At 52.8% G+C, this 11420-nt stretch overlaps 1 protein-coding gene across 2 annotated transcripts in view; it reads left to right on the forward strand.

Moving 5' to 3' along the window:
* RASSF5 (Ras association domain family member 5) overlaps positions 1 to 10871 on the forward strand; it is a 103136-nt gene extending 92265 nt beyond the window's left edge. For both annotated transcript variants that reach the window (XM_049857736.1, XM_049857737.1), the window contains 4 exons: positions 3196 to 3306; positions 5395 to 5692; positions 6223 to 6338; positions 8296 to 10871. In XM_049857736.1, coding sequence (XP_049713693.1) covers positions 3196 to 3306; positions 5395 to 5692; positions 6223 to 6338; positions 8296 to 8448 — 678 coding nt within the window. In that variant the 3' untranslated portion in view covers positions 8449 to 10871. The remainder of the gene's footprint in view (positions 1 to 3195; positions 3307 to 5394; positions 5693 to 6222; positions 6339 to 8295) is intronic.
* Positions 10872 to 11420: the final 549 nt, after the last annotated feature.

Genomic DNA, 11420 nt, shown 5'->3' on the forward strand with positions numbered 1-11420 from the left:
AGCAGCCAAGTGAGTCCTGCGCCCTGTGGCTTGCTGCCTGGCAAGGTGGCCTACTTCGGAAGGTGATTCATTCCATCCATGGGTCAGATCTCGTAGGCTAGATTCGGTGTGGGCAGCAGCCACCCAGACCTGGGTGCTGACATTCCACGGCCACACACAAGGGCCCCTGGCCTCCCAGGCAGGGCTCCTTCCCAGACGCCCCGAAGGCCAGACCTTAGAACCTTGAGGTCAGGGCTGCTGTCTTCTGCGTCAGTCCTGGAAGGCGGGGGTGCCTGTGGCCACTTGCATCACTTCCCCAGGTTTGTGGTAGGAAAAGGAGAGAATCTAGGGGTTTATCTGCTGAAGGAAAGGGGAACAGGAAGAAGAAAAAACATTAGGCTAAGGCAGCTGATGCTTGCTGTCTCCAACCAGGCCTGGATACTGACTGGCCTTTGACAGCCACAGCACGCTGTCTGTTCTTAACAGGGAAATGGCCATAGCACAGCTGGAAACAAGAGCTTCTGGAATTTTCTTTCCATCGCTTAACTCCTTTTTTTGTAGGTGACTTGAGAGGAGTGTGAGCTCCAGAGTTGGATGGACTTGGTCCCAGCCCCTACTGGCTGCTACTAGCAGTGGGACCACAATCATGTTTCCTAGCCTCTATGAGCCTCAGTTTTCTAATCTGTAAAATAGAAGTACATGTGTACTACGTAAGCAAAGGCATCTGAGAGTACTGTTGTTATTGGCATCGCTGGGGGAAGAGTACAGAGTAAAGAGTACGGAGAGGGGTAGAGGCTGGGAAAGACGCTGTGATGGAGACAGAGGACAGAGGCTGACCTCTGTGCTGAGTGCCGGGGGCTCAGGGCTGGGACCACTCGCCAACTCAGCCACGCCAGCTCCTCTTGTTAGCAATGGAGCTTGACCTTTTATCGGCTCTGTGGGCTGGGAAAGTGGGAGGAGGAAGTGACAGCATGCTGTGCCATGTGACATGTCTCCCCCCAAAAGGCTAAAGGCTTGCTGAAGGGAAGAAGTTGGGGTAGGTTCCGTTGTGGGTGCCCTTTTGTGTTTAGCTGCATATGATACTGTCACACTCCCCCAACAAACCCAGACATCCACAGGGCCCAGGCCTCCCAGCCTCCCCCTGTCGTGGGTGGGGCTGCACAGGAGTCACCCCCACCTCTCTGGGCCTCAGTGACCCCATCTGCCAAAGAAGAATCCTGACCCGTCCGAAGTCTGCTAGATTTTCTAATACCAGGCAAGTCTGGGTGGGTCTTGACCAACAGTTCCACCGAACTGGCTTCTGCGCCCCCAGCCACACCACACGGGACAGCGTGAAGACAAAGCCAGGTGGAGAGAGTGGCAATGAACTTGAGGGAAATCCAGGGAGGTGGCACAGAGACAGAGTTGCTCAGATCTCAGGATTTGCTCCAGAACTTCCTCCATATGTGAAGGACATTGACCCCTCGACTTCCTTCTTCCCTTTTCCTTCCTGGGGGAGAGAGGGCATCGGGGATGCATGAGACAGCACACCACACAACCAGGATGTCCACTAGGGGGCGAAGGGATAAACTGGTGCCTCCACAAGATGCAGTGTTACTCAGTGATTAAAAACAAAAGGAGTTAGCAAGCTGCAGAGAGACACTGAGGAGCCTTAAATGCATGTTGATAAGTGAAAGAAGCCAGTCTGGAAAAGCTACGTGCTGTATGATTCCAACTCTGTGACGTTCTGTAAATGGCAAAACTATATTCAGGAAGATCAGTGGTTGCCAGGGTTTTGGAAGGTGAGAAGGAGCAATGAATAGGTGGAGCCCAGGGCATTTTTAGGGCAGTGAGACCATTCTGTGTGATACTGTGATGGTAGACTCATGACATTAAGCATTTGTCAAAACCCGCAGGACTGTACAACCGAATGCAAACTCTGGACTTCAGTTAATAACACTGTCAGTGTTGGTTCATCAGTTGTAACTAATGTACCCCAGGGAGGCAAGGCGGTAGTATTAGGGGAAGCTGGGTCTCGGGGAGCAGGGGGCATATGGCAACTCTGTACTTTCTGTACAAATTTCCTGTAAACCTCAAGCTGCTTGAAAAATAAAGTCTATCTAAAAAAAAAAAGAGATCACAACAGGACAGACCCGGAGCCTCCGTTCAGTTTTTCACGAGCTAACTGCAGGGCTTTAGGCAGGTCACTAAACCCTTGCTAGTCCCCACTGTCTCACCTATAAATGCAGATAATAAGCTCTGCCTTGCAGAGTTTTTGTTGGTGAGGATTAAGTGAGATAATGCATGGCAGGTCCCTGCAGAGAGGAGGTTCTGAGTAAATGCTGGTTGTCCCTATGTCCCTCGGGCAGTAAGCAGAAACCCCATTGCTGTCACGTCAATTCCAACTCATGGCGCCCCCATGTGTTACAGAGTAGAACTGCTCCATAGGGTTTTCTTAGCCGTAATCTTTACAGAAGCAGATCGCTAGACCTTTCTTTGCACGGCACCACTGGGTAGGTTGAAACCACCAGCCTTTAGGTTAGCAGCCCACTGCAAATTGCTTGCGCTGCCCAGGGACCTTGTCTGCCCCAGTTGAGAAGGTTTATCTCCTTGATTATTGTAGAGGGCTGTAGTTCTTCACCCCCACCAATTCAGGCAACCATTTGATAAGTTTATAATTACTTATGTGCCAAGCACTATGGCAGGGACATGGGGCTTGGACTGATGTCCATGTGCCCTTGGCCCTCTGGGTCTGGAAGAATCCTTGTCATTCCCATCAGTGTATGCTGGCACCATGTGCACACACCTAACCCTCCAGCTTTATTGTTACCTCCTTGAGGAGATGACCCCTGGCTTGCATTTCTTTGCGTCTCCCTGAACTTCTAGAAGCATAGTTTCCATAGCAACCCTCAGTAAGCAAACTTAGCTCTGCTGAGTCTGCAGATTTAGGGTCAGTGCCTAGGTGCTAGGCACTTTCACGTTGGTCTCCTCAACCTTGAGGGGTATTATTCCCATTTCACAGGTGAGGAGACTGAGGCTTAGAGTGATTTAAGTTACTTTCCCAGGAGTGGCAGGCTAGGCAAGGGCACAGGTGAGATTGGACTGCATGGTTCTCACTCTGAGTCTGTGTGATTCACTTCACTGTGTGGGGCCGGTGCTCACTTCTCGGGCAGAGAGGCCTTTGGGAGAGTGTGCTTGTTGCCCTTCTTAGCACCCCCACTTGGACGTATGTTGCAGAATGTCTGTAAGCCTGTGGAGGAGACGCGGCAGCCGCCCACGCTGCAGGAAATCAAACAGAAGATCGACAGCTACAACACCCGGGAGAAGAACTGCCTGGGCATGAAGCTGGTGAGCGGGGCACCCCTCCCACCTCCGCCCACTCCCTCCCACACACCCCTTCTGGTTTGGCTTCTCTGGGCTCCCTCTGGATTCTGTGGAGGCCCCGCTGCAGGTCCCTTCCCTTTCTCCTGGGACTCAGGGGCCAGGGAAGGCTGACACCCTGGGCCACCGTGAGACGTAGGCAAATAGAATGGATTTTTTTTTTTTTTAGAGTGGACTCAGGATCCAGTTTTTGGCTCTTCCACTTTTTAGCTTGTGACTTCTTTGAGCTTCCATGTAAAATAGAGATATTAATATCCATCTGCCCCAGATCTTGTGGGATTAAAGGACATACACTAACCGAGAGCCTGGTATGATTTGACTCCCAGGAACCCCAGGACAAGGAGAGTTGCAGTGCCCCCTCCTGCCCCTCTTGTTTTTTGCAGTTACTTTGTCTGTGTCGTATTAGGGTCCTTATGAGTCGGAGTCAACTCGACGGCACCGGGTTTGGTTTTTAGTTTGGTGTCTGTGTCTGCCAAAGCTTCCTTACATTGTGCCGGTGCTCAGGGGTGGAGGGGCACCCAATTTTGTGCCAGGTTCCAAAAGGCAGTGTTCAAACCCAGAAGGGAGGAAACAGTAGAAGAACCCTGTCCCCTGCTGGTGGCTGGCAGTAACTGGCTCTTAGGGGGTTCAACCTGGTAAACCTGCTGCCCTGGGGTCAATTCTGACTCATGGCGGCCCCATGTGTTATAGAGTAAAACTGCTCCATAGGGTTTTCTTGGCTGCAATCTTTACTAAAGCAGTTCTCCAGGCTTTTCTTCCATTGTGCCACTGGGTGGGTTCAAAACACCAACCTTTTGGTTAATAAACCAAAACCTGTTGCTATCGAGTCAATTCCAACTCATAGCAACCCTATGGGATGGAGTAGAACTGCCCCATAGGATTTCCAAGGAGCAGCCAGTGGATTCAAACTGCTGACCTTTTGCTTAGCAGCCAAGCTCTTAATCACTGAGCCATCAGGGCTCCTTTTTAGTTAATGTTATTGTTGTTAGGTGCCCTCAAGTCGGTTCTGACTCATAGCAATCCTATACACAACAGAATGAAACACTGCCTGGTCCTGTGCCAGGCCCACAATCGTTCTGCTCAAGCCCATTGTTGCAGCCACTGTGTCAGTCCATCTCGTTGAGGGTCTTCCTCTTTTTTGTTGACCCTGTACTTTACCAAGCATGATGTCCTTCTTCAGGGACTGATCTCTCCTGACAACATGTCCAAAGTATGTAAGACGTAGTCCCAACATCCTTGCTTCTAAGGAGCATTCTGGTTTCTATTCTGGGTAATAAACCCCAAAAAACCAAACCCACTGCTGTCCAGTCGATTTTAACTCATAGCAACCCTATAGGACAGAGTAGAACTGCCCCATAGGGTTTTCAAGGAGAACCTGGTGGAATCGAACTGCCAACCTTTTGGTTAGCAGCCGTAGCCCTTAACCACTACAGCACCAGGGTTTCCATTTTGGATAATAGCTGAGTGCAAACCATTTGCGCCAGCCAGGGACCTAGGTAGGGTGCCAGAAAGTCCAGTTGCAAATGGCCATGGGTGTAAGTCTCACTGACGGTGGGTCCTTTGGAAAGAGGTGCAAGAGGCCACCTAGAGCTGAGAACTGTATCAGGGAGCCTTCCTACCCCCATCTGGAGAGGGCCGCAGGGAGCAGGGGACAAGAGGAATGTTCCATTTGGAGATGTGAACTAGAGGCCACAGTCCTGACCTCTTAGAGTGGGGACTCGCCAAGGGCAGTCGGCGTCTGCCTGGTGACAGGAGTTTTGGGCCAGGAGCCTGAGTCTCTTGGAGGAAAAGCCGTGAAGGCTCTAGAAGTCCTCTCTGGTCGCTGGATACCACGGGCCTTCTCCTGGCCCATGGTGGGGGGTGTCTATAACCCTCCAGCACCCCTAGACCAGCAGAGGCAGGAAGGAACTCAAGGAGCAGGTGGGGGCTTTCTGGGACAGCACTGTCCTTGAGGAGGAGGGCCCCACAGCCCCAGGAGCAGTGGCCCAGAGTGGTAGATATAACCATGCAAGATGGACCCTGCCCTAACCCTGTATGACACCTTCTCCCTGGCAGAGTGAAGACGGCACGTACACGGGTTTCATCAAAGTGCATTTGAAATTGCGGCGGCCGGTGACAGTGCCAGCTGGGATCCGGCCCCCGTCCATCTATGACGCCATCAAGGATGTCAACCTGGCAGCCACCACAGACAAGCGGACCTCCTTCTACCTGCCCCTCGATGCCGTCAAGCAGCTGCACATCAGTAGCACCACCACGGTCAGCGAGGTCATCCAGGGGCTGCTCAAGAAGTTCATGGTCGTGGACAATCCCCACAAGTTTGCACTTTTTAAGCGGATGCACCAGGATGGGCAAGGTATGAGAGTGAGCTCCCAACCAGGAACCACCTTCCCCAGCTCTGTCCACGGCCACTGAAGCCACAGCCAGACGTGGGGGGAAGGAGCAGGTGCTCCCCTCCTAGACCCAGTGGCGGGGAGGACGGGAGTCCAGCCATCCCCTGGCACTGAGATGTGTGAAGACCCACACATGTATCCTGGGCAGAAACAAGAGCAGAGAGCTGGGCAGGCAGCTCCTAGCCCCATGTGGGTCTTCAGGAAGCCACACCGTGGGCCCCCGCTTCCGAATCTGTGTCATGGGGAGAGTCTGCCCTGCCATTCCCAATCTGTTGAGAGATTATATGAATGGAAACATTAAACTCTGAGCAGACACCCAAGATAAAAGGACATTACTGTACTTACTCCTGTCAACGTTAATCTCACTAAGTTGAAAGGACAGCCACTTCTGGTTGTAGCCGCCCAGACCTCAGCTTTTCCAGTGCAGTCCACCCACCCAGGGCCTGCCCAACTTTTCCAAAATGAGCTCCCAGCCCCCTCTCTTGGTTCACAGTGCTCTTCCAGAAACTCTCCGTGGCCGACTGCCCCCTCTACCTGCGCTTACTTGCTGGCCCTGACACTGATGTCCTCAGCTTTGTGCTAAAGGAGAATGAAACAGGAGAGGTGGAGGTGAGCCTGGGACCCTTTGCTCCATCACAAGCCCAGCTCCAGGGCACACTGGGGAGGGGGCAGCTGGCACTGTGCTGACCATCCAGCCCAGGTGAGACCAGGCACAGCAGCTGGGGTAACAACTCTGAGAAGGTTGAGCTGGGATGAGTGCTGGTTCAGAAGGTTCGTTGTAAGCCAGGACTGTAAGCATCCTGGGGTGGCGAGTCAGGGCCTGGGTCTGGCAAGGCCTGGGGAAAGAAAGGGTCTGATGTGCTTCAGTGCTGAAAACTCAGGGCAGAGGGGACTGAGAAGCTCCCTGCATTCAGGGCCAGGTGGCTTCGGCTGCAGGACAGTGTGACAGCCAGCAAGCTCCATCACGGGCAGCACTGGGTCTAGGTCTCCCCAGTTCTTAAAAACTAGCCTCCTTCCTCCAAGGGGACCTACCCCGCATCTAGTCTTGTGGTGTAAACTGGGGTAAAGCCAGGCCGGTGGAGTTATTGAGACATGATTGCGAGCAGGGCAGGTCCCAACCGCAGTGTCACAGCACCATGTCAGTCACACTATACTCAGTGAGTCCTGGGGTCTTGAGGTCGCTGTGGGGACCTGGAGGAATCTAGGCAGATGGGGGACTGTCCCCTCCCCCTTCAACGAGGGCAGCTCTGCTTCTACCGGCTTTGTATGTTGGAGTCTGTGGAAGATTTTGTCCAGGAAAAGCATCTACTGGAAATGTTTGAGCACTGCCGGCCCGGTGGAAGCACGTGGCCCAGGAGTTGCCGGCCTGGGTCCCAGTTCTGTTGCCACAGCTCTGTGATCAGAGAGAAGCCTAAGCCACCTTCTCACTCTGGACTTCAGTCTTCTCATTTTACCAGTGTGGGGATTAAAGCTGATCAACTCAATACTCCTTTGTGCTCAGAGAGCTTAGAGGTCTAAATCCCTAACCCCACGGGGGCCTCAGCTCCTGGGTCACCCTGAAGGGGAGTGAGCCTCGTGCCCTGAGAGGCCAGGTCCCTCTCTGGCAGGCCCTGGGTCACCCTGAAGGAATGAGCCTTGTGCCCTGAGAGGCCAGGTCCCTCTCTGGCAGGCCTGAGCCAGCGGGGCTCTCCAGGGCTTTCCATGTGCTATTCTCTCACTATCCCCTGCCAGCCCTGGGAAGCGGATACTTGAAATCCGTGGCAGATGGGGAAAGGGCCAGGAAGGATGGAGTGCTGTGCTCAGGGTCTCAGGGCTGGTTAGACGTTGGGAGCCTGATGCTGATCACCCCAAAGCAGACATGGGGAGCAGGCCGGCAGGGGACGTGGGGCTGTCCAGCACCACTGTCAACATCTCAGCTGCTATGAGAGCGCTTAAGATTGTCGATTCTCAAAAGCACGGTCACGAGATGCCAGGATTTTAAATTCTGTTGCTGGAGTGACAGAGATGTAAAAACCCAAGTGTGATTCATGATACCTGCCTGTTCAGTATCAAGGAAACCCTGGTGGTGTATTGGTTAAGAGCTGGACTGCTAACCAAAAGGTCGGCAGTTTGAATACACCAGGCGCTCCTTGGAAACCGTATGGGGCAGTTCTACTCTGTCCTATAGGGTCGCTATGAGTCGGAATCGACTCGATGGCAGAGGATTTAGTTTTGGTTTTATTCAGTAGTAAAAGGAGACCTAGTGGTGCAATGGTTAAGCACTTGGCTGCTAACTGAAAGGTTGGCAGTTCCAACCCACCCAACCACTCCACAGGAGAAAGGCCCAGGAATCTGCTCCCCATAAAGATTACAGCCTAGGAAACCCTATGGGGCAGCTCTGCTCTGTCACATGGGATCACTAGGAGTCAAAATGGACTCAGTGGCACCTACCAACTACAACATTCAGTAGCAAACGGGACGAATCACAGATGCCAGCTGGGTGAAGACAGGCAGCAGGGCCCTCAGGTCGTGCCAGCTTCTAACCTGTCTCCTTCCTGTTTCTCCCTGTCTCCCTCTCGCCTCACAGTGGGATGCCTTCTCCATCCCTGAGCTCCAGAACTTCCTAACGATACTGGAAAAGGAGGAGCAGGACAAAATCCAGCAAGTGCAGAAGAAGTATGACAAGTTTAGGCAGAAACTGGAGGAGGCCTTAAGAGAATCCCAGGGCAAACCTGGGTAACCGGTCCTGCTTCCTCCCCTCCTCACACCCTCGGGTTTATTTTTATTATTATTATTCTTTTGCAACGGACACTTTTTCTCAGGGCGCCCCTGGCAGGTGCGTGCGCGCTCGCCCCACAGCTCCAGATGTGGCACAAAATCCCCCCTCTCCCCATGGACAGCTGTCTGTGCAGGCTTCCTTCCTGCCTGCCTCACCCCGTCCCGCCCCGCCCTCCCCAGATCCCACCAGGGAGGGGATCAGGACTCCTGTAAAGAGAACAACTGTCCTCCTCTCGACGACCTGCAGGCCTTTTACAAACCAAATAGCTGTCCGTGCGGGGTTCCTTCCTGCCCGCCGTGCCCTGCCCACCTTCTCCAGACTCCACCACGGGATCAGGGCTCCTGTAAAGAGAACAGCTGCCATCCTCTCTCGACCCAAAGGCCTTTCACAAACCAAACAGCTGCCTCTCTCACCTCCAAACCGGAACCTGCCACACCAGCCAGCAAAGGAAGACAGAGGCGTTCCAGTCGCGTGTTCCTTCTCGGGCCTTTACTCTTTCTTCAATCTCTCTTACTTGCCGCCCACAGCAACCTTTATTTATGAGTCAGAAGTTGCAGCGTATTCATTTCGTGTGTCTGAGCTTAGCCCTGAAAGCAGGATAATGCTCATAAAAGGATGGTTTCCTTACTGCCCCAGGTGTCCATTGTCCATGCTGAAGGGAAGGTCATAAAGCCACTGGCCCCAGACATTCAGGGAAGGAGCACCAAAGCTGAGGTTGGCACAGAGTCCAGAGAAGCTGCAGCCAGAGCCTGTGCCCATATAAGCCCAGAGGCCTGTGTCTGTGTAGCTGTGGTACCTGTTGACATCTCTGTCAGGTACTCTGTCAGCAACTCTGGTTGCTTTTAAGTTACAAAATTGAACTTAATACTGTCGTCATTCTCGCGTTTGCCACCAAAGGGAAACCAGCCATTTACCATTTTTCAAGTCTCCTGCTGAGTAAGGAGATCAGGCAGAGAAAGCCAAAACCTGTCAAAGCTGGCTTCAGCCTCCCCCAGATGGAGAGCAGAGGAGGGCCTGGGCCATGGACCACCTCCCCCCGCGTGCCTCCAGCACCGCCTCCCTCCTCCCACAGGGACGCTGGGTGCTCTGGTGCTGCCAGAGGAGCTGCCTTGATTAAAGGAAGGGGACCCTCCACCTCGGCCAGTGTGTAGTCCTTTCTGTTCTGAAGCCCAGCCCAGCCCAGCCCAGCCCAGCCCACGGCACTGCATTCAGCCTGGTCTGAGAACGGAAAGAGAACCCATGGACCTGGCCTCCCCTTTGACCTCAGTGCCTTTTTGTTTTCAGAGAGAGGAGCAGGGCATGTTTGCTTGAGCTCTGCTGCTGGCCTGCTCCTGCCAGGAAATGGACAGCCAGCAGGTGGGAGCAAGCCAGGAGGGCCCTCACCCCAAGGCAGGCTGAGGCGCACAGGCCTTCCCATCCAAGTTCCTGGGCTTTGACTCCTAAGAAGTGAAAGTCACACCATGTTGACAGGCACCTGATTCCTGACTGTGCAGTTGTACTGGCTCCATGTTTAGGTTCAAACTTAAAAATAAATGAACCAAACCATTCAAGCAAGTGGCCAAGACTTCGATGACACTCCAAGGTAGAGAGAGAGAGGGCTTTTCTTTTTCAAAGCGGGGCTGATTTTCCAGTCCAGCCTGTGAGAGACCATGTCTTTGCTGTCCTCTGCCTTCAAGTCCCTTTCGGGTTGGCTCAAGCCTCAGCTTCCATGTCCGGCCTCAAATGTTCCCTCCCTGACCGTTGCTGAGTCCACACAACCCCTGATCACAGAAGGAATGCTGACTGTGTGCAGTCTTCAGAGCTGCGAATGAAAGGCAAGCTGGCAACTCTAAATAAGATCCTTAAGTCACAGAGACCCTGGTTATTGCCACCTCATGCTCAGCCTTATCACGTCCCTTCCTTCAAAAGCTCTGTCTCCCTGCTGCCCTGAAGGAAGTGGACGGAGCTGTTTCTCCTTCATCCTGCATGTCTCTAGGCGTTACTGGGAGGCATGGCCCTGCTGCAAGTGCTGCGAATGCTGCTGAGAACCTCCCTCCAATGGGGACGGCTATTGTATTTTTGAGAAAGAAAAAGTTCCATGTGTGTGTATATACATAAAGGTATATAGCTATATATTAAGACATAAGGGCGTTTATGAAATAAGACAATTATGGGAAAAGTCAGATTTTATCTAAAGCACAGTTAGACCCAGGACCTGTGCTGAGGTCTGAGCCTTCACGAAGAATCTCTGTGTGAAGAACCCCTTCCCTCCCAGAGGCGGGCCTAGCTGCTAGTAGTGCCTTTGACTGTTGTGTTGCTCAGTGATTGTTTTGAGGATACTTTTTTTAAAGTGTCTTTCTTACATGGGTTTTAAAAAAAGTAATAAAATCTCGTTGCAAAAATGATTTGTACTGGAAACTTCTTCCCTGAACTTGGCCATCTTAGGGAAATGGGGAGCTGGGAGAGAGGGCGGGGACAGGGAAGGACACCCGTTCCTGGCAGAGTCAGACTCACTTTGCCAGTCGGCAAAGGAAGGCAAGCCACTGCGTGGATGGCTTTGAGAAGAGTGTCCAAGGGCTCGGGCTGGAGGTGCTGCCCAGGTGACTGGCTAGTCTACATCTCCACAGAGCTGGAGCCAGAAAGGGACTTCTTCAGAGAAAAGATGCTTAGAAAGAGGCGGGGTTTTCTGGAGCCCGTGCACACGGGACAGGCTCCTGAGGTAAGCAGTGATTCTTCTGCTTCTGGAATTATCTAAAGTAGGGTGGACAGGATTGTGCCTTTGAGAGTGTAAGACCACCTCACCCGGAGGAAGAGGGCGAGATCGATAACCAAACGGTCGCTCGCCTTAGCAGCCTCTGACTTCCACCAAAGGAACATGTCCGCAATCATGGAAATAACCACATAAAAGTCCTTAAAGAGGAATTCCTGACTGCCTTCCGGCTCTGATCGCACGC

Source organism: Elephas maximus, chromosome 18 (genome assembly GCF_024166365.1).
Source record: "Elephas maximus indicus isolate mEleMax1 chromosome 18, mEleMax1 primary haplotype, whole genome shotgun sequence".
Taxonomy (NCBI): Eukaryota; Metazoa; Chordata; class Mammalia; order Proboscidea; family Elephantidae; genus Elephas; species Elephas maximus.